The following is a 15,216-nucleotide window of genomic DNA, read 5'->3' as shown; positions in this document are numbered from 1 at the left end:
GGCGTTTCCCACGGAACGCCAACTCTGAGCGAGCAGGGATGCTGCTCCCTGCTCACGGCGGCCCTGGGCCCCCTGGCAGCGCCCTGGCTAGGTGCTCGGTCAAGACTTGTTCAAGGAAATGCAGCAAGTGAACGCCCCCCCCCCCCCCCCGAGCGCGCTCAGGGATGGGAAGGAAGCATCCCAGGGGAGCTCAGGGGGCGCCCGGGCTCATGGGCACCTCCCCTGGCTGGGTACCAGGACCCGCGGGCAGGGCCCAGCGTGCCCCATCGGAAGGGCACAGGGCTGCGCGTGAGCGTCCCTAGCCCCGCTTTTAATCAATGGCAATCATTTAGCTGGAAGTGGCACGATTAGGCACATGCAAGCAGACAGCATGAGCTAATCCTTTAAATGCATCCGCTCACGGCCGGGCTGGCCGCTTGGCCGCCAGGGGCCCTCAGGAGGCGTTTCCTGCCGCCTCTCGGTCTGTCCGTGAGGGAGTCTGGCCTCCTGGGCCCCGGGCAGCCCGGGCCCCAGCCCCGAGGTCTGCAGGAAGCCAGGACGCCAGAGGCCAGAAGAGCCGTTCCCGGGCCCCGCCTCCCTGTGACAGCTCTCTGTGCACCCCACATTTCTGTAGGTGTGTGTGCGGGGGGGGGGGGGGGGGGAGGTCTGGGAAGCTTGAGGTCTTACGAGGTTCCTGCCTCCACCACTGGCCTGAATCCTTCTCCCCAGGCCTAGCCAGAGCGGGACTCACCCCCTCGCTCATTGCGACGTTTGCAGGCTCCTGGTCTCACGCTCCAGCCCAGCGAACGCGGCCCTCAGGCCGGCTCCCCAGCAGGGGCCCCGGCGCTCCCACCTGGGCCACTCGCCGCCAGGCTCCCGTGCATCCCCTGTCGGCGCCGCTGCTTGTGCTACCTGCTTGGCCCAACTACGAAAATAGTTTCTGGTCCCCTGACATGCAGGCTTTTTATAGTTCAGCACCGCAGGCCTCATTTAATCTATTAGCTCATACAAACGGCAGCGCGTGTAAACTTTGGGGGGTTTTCGTGTGCCTCGGTGGCCGCTACGATCTGGCTTTGCACACGCCTCTGCCGTGCGCCCGTAACCTTGGGCCAGTCCCCGGGCCTCCGGGAGCCTCGTTCCCACATCAGTCCATGGAGTCGAGAGCTCCGCCATCCTGGGCTGTGTTGAGACCAATTCAAGCAAAATGCTTAGAGCGGGGCCCGGCCCGCAGCAGGGACCTGCCCAGGGGTGGGGCTGTTCTATTTCTCCTCTGGTTTCGGCGGGTCCTGGCCCGCACGCCGGAGCCGGCCCTGCTAGGCTGGCGATGGGCACACTCCCTCGTGCCCTCCCCGGTGATGCTGAAGAGCGGGATTCAGTGAAGCCGTCAGGAAGGAGAGGAGGTGTCCTCCATGCCAGGGTCTGCGGGCACAGAGGTGTCCGCGGGGACTCGGGGACAGCTGGGCGGCACGGGCCGAGCCTGCCCTTCCTCTCGGGTCAGCTCAGCCCTGGCAGGGGGCCCACAGAGCCCCAGGCCTTCATCTGCCGAGGCCTGAGGCTGGACACACAGGCCCACAGCCCTGACACTGCGGGAGTCTGTGGCTTGCAGTCTGTCTCACCCCCCACCCGGGTCCGCCCACCGCCTCCACGGGGCCCGGGCGCAGCGGAGGAAGACGGGCCTCAGCGGAAGCGACGGGTCGGGCGGTGCGGGCCACCTTCCCACACCCAGGACACCCAGGACAGAGGACGGCCGAGCCAGGCTGAGGCTGCGTGTCCCTGCCTCGATGAAGGGATGCTTGACTCCTGGGAGCAGGACCCCCACCCGAAACAGCTCCTGGCATCCAAACCCACCCTGGGCCCCTCCCATCGAAAGGCCCAGCTAGAGTGAACTCGCCCCTGACCTGGGATGGCCAGAGACCAGGGCCACGTCCTGAGCTCCTGCCCACGCCCGGAGTCAGGGCCGCGGAAGCATGTGGACAGTATCCTCCTCCCGACGGCGCTTACACGCTTGCCGACAATGGTCCCCGCACCTGCCTGCCGTCCACCCGAGGCTCTTCCAGTCAAACGGGTCTGGGAGCTCCCGGAAGTGAGGCTGGACCCGCCCAGCCCGGCACAGCGAGCGCTCAGGGTGTGGGCGTGCATGTGTGCACGTGTGTGCAAGCGTATGTAAGCATGTGCATGTGTGTGCACATGTGGGCATGTGTGTGCATGTGGGCGCTTGCTGCCTGCATGTTTAGGAGAACCTTGTGAAGTCTCCTCCATTTCTGCCCCCACCTGCAGCCCCTGCACCTACTGTTTTCCCTTCCAGCATTTCTGCCCATTCCCGGGACATGGCGGACACAAACACCCAGGCAGAGCTTGTTGAGTCTGGCTTCCCTCCATTGGCATCTGCAGCTCTTGCTGCTGACGTGCTGCTTGCTCCTGAGCCACCGCCGGGAGGATGCCTGGACCTCGTCCCTCCACCCTCCACCCTCCACCCTCCACCCTCCACCCTCCACCCTCCACCCACTAAGAGACAGGTAGGGCGCGCGAGGAGCGCTCTGTCCTCATTCCTGGCGAGGCTGTGGGGAGCACGTTTGCAGTTCTCCTGGGGGAGCAGCCAGGAGAAGGGCCGCCAGGTGGCGTGTCACATGCATGTTTCTCTGCAGAAGAAACTCACAAACTACGCCGCGGCGTGGCTGGGCCCCTTGCACTTCACCAGCAAAGTCTGGGCGACCCGACGCCTCGTCCACACCCCGGACCCACTCGGTGTTGTCGTGGTTTGTTTGGTTTTCATCACGGTGGCTTATCATCATGGTTTTCGCCAGCACGTCCCTAAGGACGAGGGAGGTGAGCATCCACACCTTGTAGGTGAAGGCCTGAAGGTTTTGCTCACTTTTTGTGGATCCCCTCCCCGCCACCATTCACGAGTTTTGAAAGTTTTATTTTATATGTTCTGGCTACAAGCATGTGACCTGTAAATGTTTTTGCTCAAGTCTGTGACTTCTCATCACTTAACAGTGTCCTTTCAAAGACTAAACTTCTTAAGCCAGTGGTCGGCACACTCATTAGTCAACAGAGCCAAATATCAACAGTACAACGATTGAAATTTCTTTTGAGAGCCAAATTTTTTAAACTTAAACTTCTTCTAACGCCACTTCTTCAAAAGAGACTCGCCCAGGCCGTGGTATTTTGTGGAAGAGCCACACTCCAGGGGCCAAAGAGCCGCATGTGGCTCTTGAGCTGTGGTTTGCCAACCACTGTCTTAAATGCTGAGGCACGGAATCAGTCAGATAATACCTCTTCCCTGCTGGGCTTCCCACTGCAACGGGATAAAACCCCAAAGCCTCTGCTGCCCTGCAAACCTTGCCATGACCTGGGCCACCTGCCAGCCCCTCCCTCCAGTCCCCATTCTCTTGTGCTCCAGCCGCACTTTGCCTTCTGGGCCAGCGGCACACCTAGCTCCCTCTGACCACAGGGCCTTTGCACGGCTCTCTTCCACACGCTCTCACCTTCTCGGCACCCAGGCCTCGGTTCAAATGTGACCTCCTCAGAGAGGCTCTCCCTGACCACCTCACCAAGGAGTACCCCACCTCACCCCGCACTGGGGATCACACCTGCAAACCCGGCATGTGCCCTGACTGGGAATCGAACCAGCTACCTCCTGGTGCATGGGTCGACGCTCAACCACTGAGCCACGCCGGCCGGCTAATCCACCGCATAGCTTCTATGTCCACAGCGGTATTTCCAGTCCGACAGTGAGAACAGCCGCCATCCCTGCGTCTTCTCAAGACCTCTCAGCCCCGTGTCACTTGTGCCTATAAATAGTATCTTCCCGGAATCCCCACTGGACCTCAACGACACTCGGCCATGTGAGCCAGTTGAGGCCCAGGGACCAGGCCGTGCTCCGGCTGCACACTTAACCCCACGTCGGCGAAGGAAGCCACCCTGCCTGCCGGCCCGGGCTTCAGCGAGATGGCGACGAAAACTCCCACGGCTGGAAAACCCTCCTCTCAAAAACCCAGAAAATTGCTGTTTGAACCACTTAACGAAAGCCATTATTTGCATAGATTTGGCGTTGCGACAACACTTGCACATTTAAACGGTCTGTAATTAAAATCAGTAATTGCAGAAAATAGGGACTCGTTAAAGCTATAATTTAGCGAGGTCCTCGGCACTTGAGGATCTGCCTTAAAGGCTGACGGGGTGACCCAGGAACCCGCGGCTCCCGGGAACCGTCCTGGGGCCTGGGGCCCTCGGCAGCCGGGGAGGGCGTGGCTGACGCCAGATGGGACGGAGGCCGCAGCTCCACACTCTGCTGGCGAGGTGGGCCTGGCACCGCGGTGCCCACAAAGCTCAAAAAAGGCCAACGGGTAGCCCTAGCCGGTGTGGCTCAGTGGCTAGGGCGCCGGCCCATGGACTGAAGGATTCCGAGTTCGATTCCAGTCAAGGGCACGGATCTCAGTTGTAGGCTCTATCCCAGCCCTACTCAGGGCCCGTATGGGAGGCAACCAATCGATGTGTCTCTCTCACGTCGATGTTTCTCTTTATCTGTCTCTCCCCCTCCCTTCCACTCCCTCTAAAAAAATCAATGGAAAAATATCCATCTTCAGGTGAAGATTAACAAAAAATAAATAAAAATAAATAAATGAAATAAAAAATTTAAAAAAATAAATAAAAGGGCGGATGGGAAATGTGTCTGGGACAGACCCAGGGGCCGCGGAGGAGAGCCGCCTTCGCTCCTGGCTCCCGGGACAAGGCACATCCCCGGTGTAAGGAAATCAGTTTACGCGCTCCCGGGTTTAGCGGCCTGCCCTGCGGCTATGGAAAGCTCCAGGTGTCGGGACGCGGGGCCTATGTTGGCAGCTGGGCCAGGCAGGTAAGGCTGGTAAGGCAGGTAAGGCAGGTGGAGGTGGGAGGTGGGAGGTGGTGAGGCACGGAGAGCCCGTGCAGGGGTAAGGAGGCTCCCAGACGGCCTGCCCACCGGGCACTGACTCCGTGCACCCTATGGTCACATGACAGTGGGGGCAGCGAGCCGTCCCCCCACTGTCCCCAGCCCAGAGGCACACGCTCAGGTGTGGATCCACGGGGAGTCAGCGGTGGGCCGTGGGGTGGGGTCCCTGACTTGCGGGGCTATTTCGAAGTGGCACCCCTCTCTCGATATAATTAGGTTCATAACTCCATCCCACACGGCGATCAGGTGACGGCGGTGTGAGCGAGGCGAAGACTCACGGGGCTCCGAGGGGGCCCAGAGAGGAAAGAACAGGCTCTCCAGCAAGCCGCCCGGGTCAGAGGTCAGAGAGCAGCGGCGGGAGCGGGGCCCTGACCACTGGACGATGCCCCCTGGCAACGACCACCCCCCCCACCTCCCCCGGCGCCCTCCACGGGCCTGTTCTCATCTGGGTGACGACCACCGGATGCGCAGACAGGACGGCCCAGGCCCAGCTCCGTGACGGCTGCAGCGCCCACACGAGTTTGCCCGCCACCGGCCGCACCAATGCGCCCCTCCCACCCCAGGGGGACACCACGTGCCCCCGGCAGCGTCTGACTCCGCTCTGGCTGTGGCGGCCTCGCTCCACACCTCCACTCGGCACGGGGGCCCTGGCACAGCCGTGGGCCATCGCCCGGGTGGGTGGGCTGCTGAGCGCAAGACCCGCGGGGGTGTGTGTGCAGGTGCGGGTGGGGGGGGGGGTCCTCATGGGCAGACACACCTGCAGCCAGTGCGCTGAGGATGAAAGCCAGCACCCCCCTCCTGAGCACAGAGCGATGACCGTCCCCCCATCTGAAACTGGGCACGGCCCCGTGACTCCTGCCCGGCTCGGCGCTCTGCACTGGCCCGGCTGACGGTGCGGGGCCACAGAGGCCGGGCCCACCCCGATGCCAGCCTGGAGGGCAACCGCCGGCTCCCCACCCACAAGCCACGTCCGGCCGCCTGGGGCTTTTGCAGTCGGGGGTGCTGAGTCCAAGACCCCGCTATCCCGGCTGCACCCCGAGACCCCCGGTGCGGGCGGGGGCCCCGAAGAGCACCGCCGGCGGGATGTGCGCGGCCAGGGCACTGACCTGCAGCTCGGTCTGGAAGAAGAACTTCTGGGGGCACTGTGCGCAGTCGTAGATCTTGTCCTCCTGCCCGTGCACTGCGAAGATGTGCTGCTGCAGCTTGTTGGCCTGGACGAAGACTGCACCGGGACACGGCGTCAGCGGGGGCGGGACGCCAGCCCCCGCCCCGAGGGCCGCCCACGCCACTCGCAGGAGCGGCCGCCCAGCCTGGACACAGCCGGCCGACAGGGGCTACTGGGGCTCACCAGGGAAGCTGAGCTCTGCCACCTACGGGCTGTGTAACCTTGGGCAAGCCACTTAACCTCTCTGGGCCCCGTGTCCTCGTCTGAAAAATGGGGACCTTTCTTTCAAGTGTGTAGCCCACTGAGCATCTGGGAGGATCACATGGGTTAGCTTAAAAAATGCTTAGACGATGGCCTGGCACATAATGAGGCCAATGAATGCCAACACCCGCCAGGTGCCTTCCACCCGTGGGCTCCTGGACTAGAGCCCAGGCCCGTAAGGCTGGCACTGCTGTTGTCCCCATTTTACAGAAGGGAAAACTGAGGCACCGGGAATATTCAGTGGCGTGTCCCAGGCCCCACGGCTGGCAGGTGGCGGGGCCGAGACTGGAGTTTAAACAGGCTGAGCGCCGTGCCTGGGGCAGGAAGGTGCTGGATACCCATGAATGGCTATGCTTGTTGCTGAGGGGTGTCAGCGTCCTGACCCCACACACAGGACCCGTGTCCTGGGCCAGCAGACCTGGGGCCCCTCGGAGTCAGCCCCCACCCCGAGCCCACAGAGCGTGATGGAACAGAGCGGTGGGGCTCCTAGACGGAGGGGGAGGGAGAGCCGAGGGTGTGAGTGTGCGGACGTTCCCACGGCAGAGCCCCTTCCTCAGGCCTGTCACCAGGCGGGTCGCCCACCCGCTTCCCGGTGGCGGGAGCCCAGGCGCGGGCAGGCAGGAGGCGGCCCTGAAGCAGCTGTGTGTCTGGGAGGTGAGCACTTCAGAGGCCCCCCCGCCAGGCGCCCTCCCCAGGGTGGGCTTCCTGCCTGGCAGACGGCAGATGTTGGGGGAGGCAGGGGGAGGCCAGGCTCCCGGGCGCACACCGGCTGCCATCTGGGCAGTGGAAGGGGGGCCGGCAGAGCCCCCGAGACCGGCCTGGGGCTGGGACCGCCGCTTGCCTGGGCCGGCAGCCAGCTAGGGGCTTGACCGGCAGAGCTGCCCTTGACCTCTCCAGCCAGAGCGTGGAGGGAACGTGGGCTGAGCTGGGCGGGGAGGAGGCGTGGCCAGGAGAGCCACTGTGCCGGACAGAGCACAAGGTCACGGAGGCGAGGCTGGAGCCCATGCCTCCAAACCGGAGGGGGAGGCTGGGCCAGCCAGGACTCACAGCAGCTGAGCAGGGCTGAGGGGAGGGCCCGGGGAGGCAGCCACCCCAGCAGCCTCCCAGGAGAGGCAGAGAGCAGGGGGCAGGCCACGGGGCAGGTCCGCAGGGCAGCGGGGTTGGGGGTCCCTCGGGGCCTCCCCAGGAGCCCAGGGTCCCTGTCATGCCGGACGCCTATGCTGAGGTCCCCTCCCTCTCCACACACGCCAGGTGCCGCCCCTTACCTGTGAAGCACACGGGGCACTTGAAGGTGCCGCCCATGCCCTCGAAGCTGTGCTCGATGAGGTGGCAGAGCAGCTTGGCCGGGGAGTCGAACATCTGGTTGCACAGCTTACACTCGTGGTTGATGCCTTCCTCTGCAAGGAAGCGGATGTCAGTGACCTGCACACCACACCACGCCACGCCACGCCACGCCCCTCCCTGCAGAGCCACGCCCCGAATGCCCCAGCCCTGACCCGATCCCCAGAACCCGGGCTGGTGTGGGACTGCGGATGCCATCCCTGTCCCAGCCCCAGACGGTCCAGCCACCCCCATCTTACGGACCCCGGGGGACGGGCTCCTAAGAGCTGGCACGTGAAGGCGCCATTTGCAGGCATTTGTCCTGCAGGTCCAGCGGCAGGCTGCACCGGCCACCTCCAAGGCCCGAACCCCAGACCGTGTCACATGGAGCGGGCCCCCGGAGGGGTCCAGCCAGGACTTTAAAAATCCAGTAGAATATTTACTGAGCAGGTACTACGTGCCAGGCACCTGGAGCTGGGGATTCGGGGGTGGGTGGGCAGTGGAGGGGGAACAAACAGATAATATGCTGTCCCCCATTCTAGTGGTGAGGCAAACGGATCACACACAAAGATGATTCACACGCAACGGCAACGGGAGGTGCCGTGGGAACATGGGAGTCCTCCCGGTGGGTCGGAGCCAAAGTTCTGGGGTGAGCCTGTGCTGGGGCCGGGGCAGGGAGGGGGTGAGGGCACAGGGGGCACGTGGACGCACAGTGCAAAGGGCCTCTGGCCGCGGAGGACTCTGGGATTTTCCTCTCAGAGGGACGGGCAGCCACTGGAAGGCCTCGCACAGAAACACACGCAATGAAGCGCTCTCTGTCCTCTGGTTAACAGGCGGCCTAACCCCTGGCTCACACACAAGGGGCAGGCACCCTGTCCGGCTTCCAGAAGAGAACCTGGCTCCATCTCCCCACCTGGGAGCTGCTGAGACCCCGAACATCCACTCAAAGGCTCCCAGGGAAGAGGGGTGCCCTGAGCACCCGTGTCACGCCCACGTCCGGAGCCCAGGCCTCGCAGCCCCGCCGGAATCAGCGGGGCAGAGTTCAAATCCCAGCTCCTCCAAACCTCAGCTCCTGCTGGTGAATAAGGGCCACCCGGCCCTGCCCCACGGGCTGTGAGGATGGACGGGGCTGGCACCTGTGACCACAGTGACCCCATGGTCTTCTGACCAGTGTGACCCCAAAAATAGAGGCTTTTTAAAAAAAAAAAAAGTTACTGCCATCCAAAAACACCCTTCTCCTCTTATAGTTGATGTGAGGATTAAATAAGCTAATAATATTAATAATTACAAAGAAAAGTGTTGTTTTTGTTTTTAATTTTTTATACTTGATTTCAGAGCAAGGAAGAGAGAAACAGAAACATTGATGAGAGAGAAACACCCATTGGTGGCCTCCTGCACGCCTCCTGCTGGGGATCGAGCCCGAAACCGAGGCATGTGCCCTGACTGGGAATCGAACCGGCGACCTCCCGGTGCCTGGACCGGCACTCAACCACTGAGCCACAGCGGACGGGCAGAAAAGGGGTTGTGACCCGCCCCGCACACAGCAAGTGCTCAATAAGTGCGTGCCGCCAGTTCCGTGTACCAGCGAGGACATTATCTGGGACAGCCAAGGACGTGGGCTCCCCTCGGGCTCCCGGGGCCCAGCCTCACCAAAGGCGCCAGGTGCTCTGATTTGCCCGCAAAGGCAAGGATTCGGTGGCAGAGGGGCTCTGCCGGTGGCAAGACACAAACACAGATGGGCTGAGGCTCTCAGCCAGCCCCTGGGTCCCCGGGCCCTGGCAGGGGCTGGCAGCGGCAGCAGGCGTCCCCCCGGCCCGGCACCCCGCCGCAGAGGCGCACGCACACGTGGGCGTGCCAGCGGGCCTGCCCCACATAGCCCACTGGCGGCATCTACCGGGTGTTTGTCCTGCCCCTGGAGCCCTGGCAACTAGGCCACACGCACCCGGCAGAGATTCCGGCAGCTCTTCCACGGATCCTAGCGGAAAAGAATTCATTGACAAGTTCAGGGACACGGGGCGGGCTCAGCACGCTCGCCGCACAGGCCCCACGCACGTCCTCCTCTTCCCTCGGGGAGGCCGTCACCGTAATTAGAGATGGCCTCCAATGTGGGGGGCTGCCTCAGAGACCCCCCAGCGCACACCCTGCCCCACAAACCATGCTTCTCAGTGCCTGGCATAGAGTATGGATTCAAGGAATGAAAACTGAATGAATGAATGAATGAATGAATGAATGAATGAATGGGAGACAGCACCCTTACACATGGCCTTCCTATCAGAATGGGGACACCTCTTGGACATTAATGAGGCAGAGGGTGTGTGAAAAAGACATTGTACGGAGGACTCTATGACCATTTATAACATAAGCTGAACCTCAGAATTCACCCTGCTGGCTGGGAAAAACACATTTCTAGAAAAGAAAAACGTGGGCTCAGAGAATCTGACTACGTCTGAGTTAGCACAGCCTTGTGAGGGATGGAGAGAGGGGTGCTCTGAAGCCTTCCCCATCTGTGTGTGTCCCACCTGGACACCTCCTCCAGGCAGCCTCCCCGGACAATGCCAGCACACACAGCTGCCCCTGGCTGGGCAGAGCGATCCTGGATGCATCACCGTACCCTCCGATTCCTTCTGACCCTGGCAACCAGGCGAGGGGCGCAGACGCTGTCTTCTCCTCCTCAGAGCCCCGAAACACCAAGTCTCACCTGGGTCCACAGGAGAGGCTCGGGAAATACTCACGGAGGAGAGAGGCCCCGGGCGGGCCCCGGCCAGGCTGAGATGGCAGAGGAGGATTGATTGCTCTGCCCAGCGAGGCCTTCAGCCACTTGGCTGTGAACGGAGCCGTGCCCGTCTGACACACAAGCACCGAGAGGACAAAGAAGGCTCCTGCAGCTCATAAATCCGACACCCCTTTCCGTCCTCCGAGTGCTGAGCGATTCGTCAGCGGGTCCCCTGATTCAGAGACGCAGCTACGCCGTAACCCACGTTCCTAAACACGCGCCCAGCCAGGCAGCTGCCACTGCAACAGGTTGCAGCCCTAACCCAGCGTGGGTGCGAGGTTCTGGGCTAATCAGATCCAGTTCCTCCTTCTCCCCGAAGTGCTGAAAATGGGGAGACCGGAGAAGGAAAATAAAAGCAGCGAGACATCAAAGGGAGGTGCAAACAGTAACGCCCGAGGGTCCCACCGCCCTGGGAAGCGCTCGCCTTCAGGGCCAGCCCAGCTGGTCTGCCAATCTTTCTGAAGGAGGAGGCCCTGGCCCCACTGAGGGGGGTGGAGGTGCTCCGGGGGGTGTCCGTTCTGTGCACCTCTGCCCATGAAACCACCCAGGAGAACGTGTGAGGGGACCTGGTTAGAGGGTGGCGCTCCTCTGCGCACCTGTGACCCAGGTGGGCCAGGCCGAGGTGACCAGGTGAGCCAGGCCGAGGTGACCAGGTGGGCCAGCCCGAGGTGACCAGGTGAGCCAGCCCGAGGTGACCAGGTGAGCCGGCCCGAGGTGACCAGGTGGGCCGGCCCGAGGTGACCAGGTGAGCCGGCCCGAGGTGACCAGGTGAGCCAGCCCGAGGTGACCAGGTGAGCCGGCCAGAGGTAACCAGGTGGGCCAGCCCTCGGATGCTGACAGACTTCACCTCCTCCGTCATCTCCACCCTGCCACGTTGACAACCTCTCATTCTGTCCCAAGTCCCAGGGTCCAAAGACAGCAGCACCCTCGAGAATGACTTCCCGGAGTTCTCTAAGAGTGCACAGCACTCGGGGACCCTAGTGCAGAATGGCCAGGCTGCCTGGGAAGCTCGGGTCCCGCACCGGCTGGGGGCGCAGGATTCTGTGAGTTAAGACCCCTCCTTTCTATTCCTTTTGTTTGTTTTAACAGCACATGACAGGCATCCGCAAGTGAGACCCACGCATACAACTCAAGTGGGTTATGCAGCCCCACTCACGTGCAGTGCAGATTCCGCCAGCTCCCTGCGCCCCATCTTGCCTCGCGGTCCCCAGAAGTGGGGGCTGGCGCCAGGAGTCTATTGAGTTATTATGATTTTTTAAAAAAATGTATTTTTATTGATTTCAGAAAGGAAGGAAGAGGGAGAGAGAGAAACATCGACAATGAGAGAGAACATCGATCGGCTGCCTCCTGCACCCCCCACACTGGGGATGGAGCCCGTAACTTGGGCATGTGCCCTGACCGGGAATGGAACCATGACCTCCTGGTGCATAGGTCGACGCTCAACCACTGAGCCACGCCGGCCGGGCTATTATGATTCCTTAAAAATTAAAAAAAAAAAAAAATCAACAATGCCAAATAACCCAGCCAACCTGAACATCCCAGAGTGAGTGTGTCTCTCTCAACTCTGCTCAGGAATAATAAGTGTTAATTTTACACTTCATTTCCCAAAAAAAAAAATAATAATAATAGGCTGTGCTTTTGCTTAAAACCAAGTCGGCCTGCTGGCACCTTTCAGGCTGAAACTGTGTCAGCCGAGAGGCGCGGGCTTTGTGGGGCAGCGCCGTGCGGCGATGACAGTCCCTGCACCGTCCTCCGCGCCGACTTTGTCTCCGCCAGCATTTGATCCCTGGCAGACACGCACTTATTTCCATACGGGTCTTGGGGGAAGCGGGAGGAGAGAGAGCTGATTACCAGAAGCTGAAGGTGAAGCGCAGGCGGGCCCGCCGAGGTCAAAGGCAGGCCTGGGCCGCACTCAGAGGCTGCAATTTGCTGCCGGGAGGAGGGGCAGCGGGCAGCGGGCCGTGGGCAGGGCATTGTTCCCCAGCTCTCACGCTCCAGTGACCGGCCACGGCGGCATCCTCGGGCCTCGCCGGGCCCTTCTCTAAGCCCGGGCCCCACGAGGGAAGCTGACCCCACAGTCGTGTCCTTAATGCGTGTCCCCTCTCCCCTCTGGCCGTGAACCAGGGACTGGCTGTGGGCTGTGCGGACAGGGGCCTCACGGGCCTCCTCCGCTGTGCAGGGAGCGGCGATGAAGGACACAAAGTTAGGTCCCATCGCCCACTTGCTGTGTGTGCTTGGGTAAGTTACTTAACCTCTCTGAGCTTCAACGCCTCCCGCTGGCTGGCTGCTCTGCCCCAGGACCATCTCCTCCTCCTCCCCTCCTTCACTCAAGCATCTGCTCAAAGGAGACTTCCTCCAAGAGAACGCTGCAGACGCCCCACTAACGGCACGCACCCCATCCTTTCCAGCAACTCAACCACCTTTAATTCCTTCATAGCGCTGGCACCCCCCGGTATATTACAGAGTTGATGGCTTTTTTAACCAATTCACTCTCTCTCTCTCTCAATAACACACACAGACACACACACACACACACACACACACACACACACACACTCCATGCGGGCTGTTTTGTCCATTGCTACATCCCCAGTACCTAGAACAGAACCTGGCACACAGTAGGCACTCAATAAAAAGGCAGTGAATGATTTGTGTAAAGCGCTTAGTACTATGCTTGGAATGTGGGGGAGGGGTGCTGGTAAACACAGGGTACCACACACCAGTCCCCAGAAGTGGGTGCTGATTCCGGACACCTGCTGACTTGAGGACGGGCGCCTTGGCCAGCTCCAGGGGCAGGGCATGGAGGGTCTCCCTCACCTGGCGGCCAGGAAGGAAGCGTGGACAGGCAGGGCCCCCACCTGGGACCCAGCGAGCCACCCAGCTCCTTGGTCACTGGATCATTCAAAACCACAGGTGAGGCGGGTGGAGAGGCCCGCTGGCCGGCCACAGCTCCGGTGGACAGGAGGGCTGGGGGCTATCCGGGTGAGGAGAGGAGGCAGCCCCAACCCTGGCCGCGTGGGCAGTCCCGGCCACCACGGGCTGCCTCCGTCACCAGCTCAGGGAATGAACGCCACCACGCTTCAATGCCACAGCTCCGGCGGCTGAGCCCATGCCCACCCCAAATATCCGGTCGGCAGAGACCTACGAGGCCCAGAGGCCGGGCTCAGACACACACCGGAGACGTGGAGATAAGGATCACGGGGCACAGGGCCGGGCATTCGTCCAGGAAAACGAGGGGGTAAGAGGGGACCCTGAGAGATGCCCCTCTGATGCCACCCCAATAAATAAGCGACCACAAACAGGTGCCAGAGAGGAACCAGAGACCTGGGCCGATGGGGGGCTCGGTCCTTTGTTCTAAGGAACAAAGACCGTCAGGCAGAGAGAGAAGTGGGCAGAGAATGCGATGGGGCAGCGGGGCGGGCTGTTCTGTTCATTTGTCCTCAAACACCACCGGGAAGTGAACCCAGGCGAGCGGAGGGCGGGGCAGGGTGGCATTTGGGCTTGGAGTTGACATGGGCCACAAAGAAAGCACGGCCCGCGGGGCAGGCCTCACCAGAGGCCAGGCGGGAATCGGGGTGCGTGTGCGGGGACGAGGGCTGATCTTGGGATCCCCAGCCCCCCCCACCCCGGCTGCCCTCAAGCCGCTCTAGCCGGGGTAGCAGGTGTGGTCCCCCGACGGGCGCCCTGGGGAGCTGGTCGGAGATGCAGACTCTCAGGCCGCACCCAGGCCCGCCGAGCGAGAAAGGGCCCCAGACGGGCGTGCGTTCAGGTCTGGGCGGCGCTGAGCTCCACCCAGCGCTCGGGACACGGGCCCTGCTGGGATCCCGCCGTGTGTGCTCAAAGCCATCACACGGCTTTTACCGAGAGCGCACGCTACGCGGCTCCAAAGGGCACAAGTTTTCTAGAGTCCACACCCCCGGAGGCTGAGACCCAGCCGGAGGGTGGGAAACACTCTCCTGTTATCCCGACTGGGTGGGCGGTGTCGGGGTCTTCCGGGGGTAGAGGCGTGGGGCATCCCCCGGGCCTCAGCACGGCACCCCCACTTTCCTAATTAATCCCGAAAGACGGGCTTTGCCCTCCTGCCTCCCCTGTGGGGCCCCTTCCCCGGCCCCGCTGGCCAGGAGGGACCCATCTGGGTCCCCTGCGTCTCACGGAGGCTTATAAATGAGCTCGGGCAGCCCGCTCCGGGCCCCCTGGGACGGAGCCTCCTCCACGCGGAGCCCTGACAATTAGGGGCCTGCATCTTGAAAGGCGCGGGATTGATGGCATGGACAGTCATAGCATCACCTGGGGAGCGGGGTGTAGTCCTCCAAGGTGGGGGGGGGGGACGACTGAGGTCGGTTGCCGTGGCAACGGAGAATGAGCTCAACCTTGTAACTGACCCTTATCTTTTTTTGATCTGTGGGCCACTTGGGGCCAAGGCTTGAAATCAACTGGAAAATAATCCGGTCACATATGAGAAAGAAAACTATTCAGACTTCTTCACCCAGGTCCCCACCAGCAATCCCCCTTCCGCCCGACGCCGGAGTCCCAGGCCTGTGCGGAGACCGCCGACCGGCAGGAGGAAGGGGCGCTGAACTCCCCGAACGCAGCACGACGTTGCTGTGCCCACCGCGGAAAGGACTGCCCACCCCCGCGCCCCTCCACTCATTCTTGCCAGGAGCACTGGGCCCTCCTGCCCTCCGGCATCCAGTGAAACTGCGCCCAGGAGGGGCCCCGAGTCCTTCCCTCCGCCTGTGCCCGGGCCTGGCCTGGTCCCTGGGCGGCCTGGCTTTGTTCCCGGGTTGG

At 62.1% G+C, this 15,216-nt stretch overlaps 1 protein-coding gene across 3 annotated transcripts in view; it reads right to left on the bottom strand.

Moving 5' to 3' along the window:
• ZNF423 (zinc finger protein 423) overlaps window positions 1-15,216 on the bottom strand; it is a 234,296-nt gene that overhangs the window by 19,039 nt on the left and 200,041 nt on the right. For all 3 annotated transcript variants that reach the window (XM_079800240.1, XM_079800238.1, XM_079800239.1), the window contains 2 exons: window positions 7,601-7,732; window positions 6,016-6,131 (listed from right to left, as the gene is read on the bottom strand). In XM_079800240.1, coding sequence (XP_079656366.1) covers window positions 6,016-6,131; window positions 7,601-7,732 — 248 coding nt within the window. The remainder of the gene's footprint in view (window positions 1-6,015; window positions 6,132-7,600; window positions 7,733-15,216) is intronic.

This window comes from Cnephaeus nilssonii, assembly GCF_951640355.1.
Source record: "Cnephaeus nilssonii genome assembly, chromosome: 20".
NCBI classification, from domain to species: domain Eukaryota; kingdom Metazoa; phylum Chordata; class Mammalia; order Chiroptera; family Vespertilionidae; genus Cnephaeus; species Cnephaeus nilssonii.
This window is presented reverse-complemented; position numbering and strand designations above follow the sequence as displayed.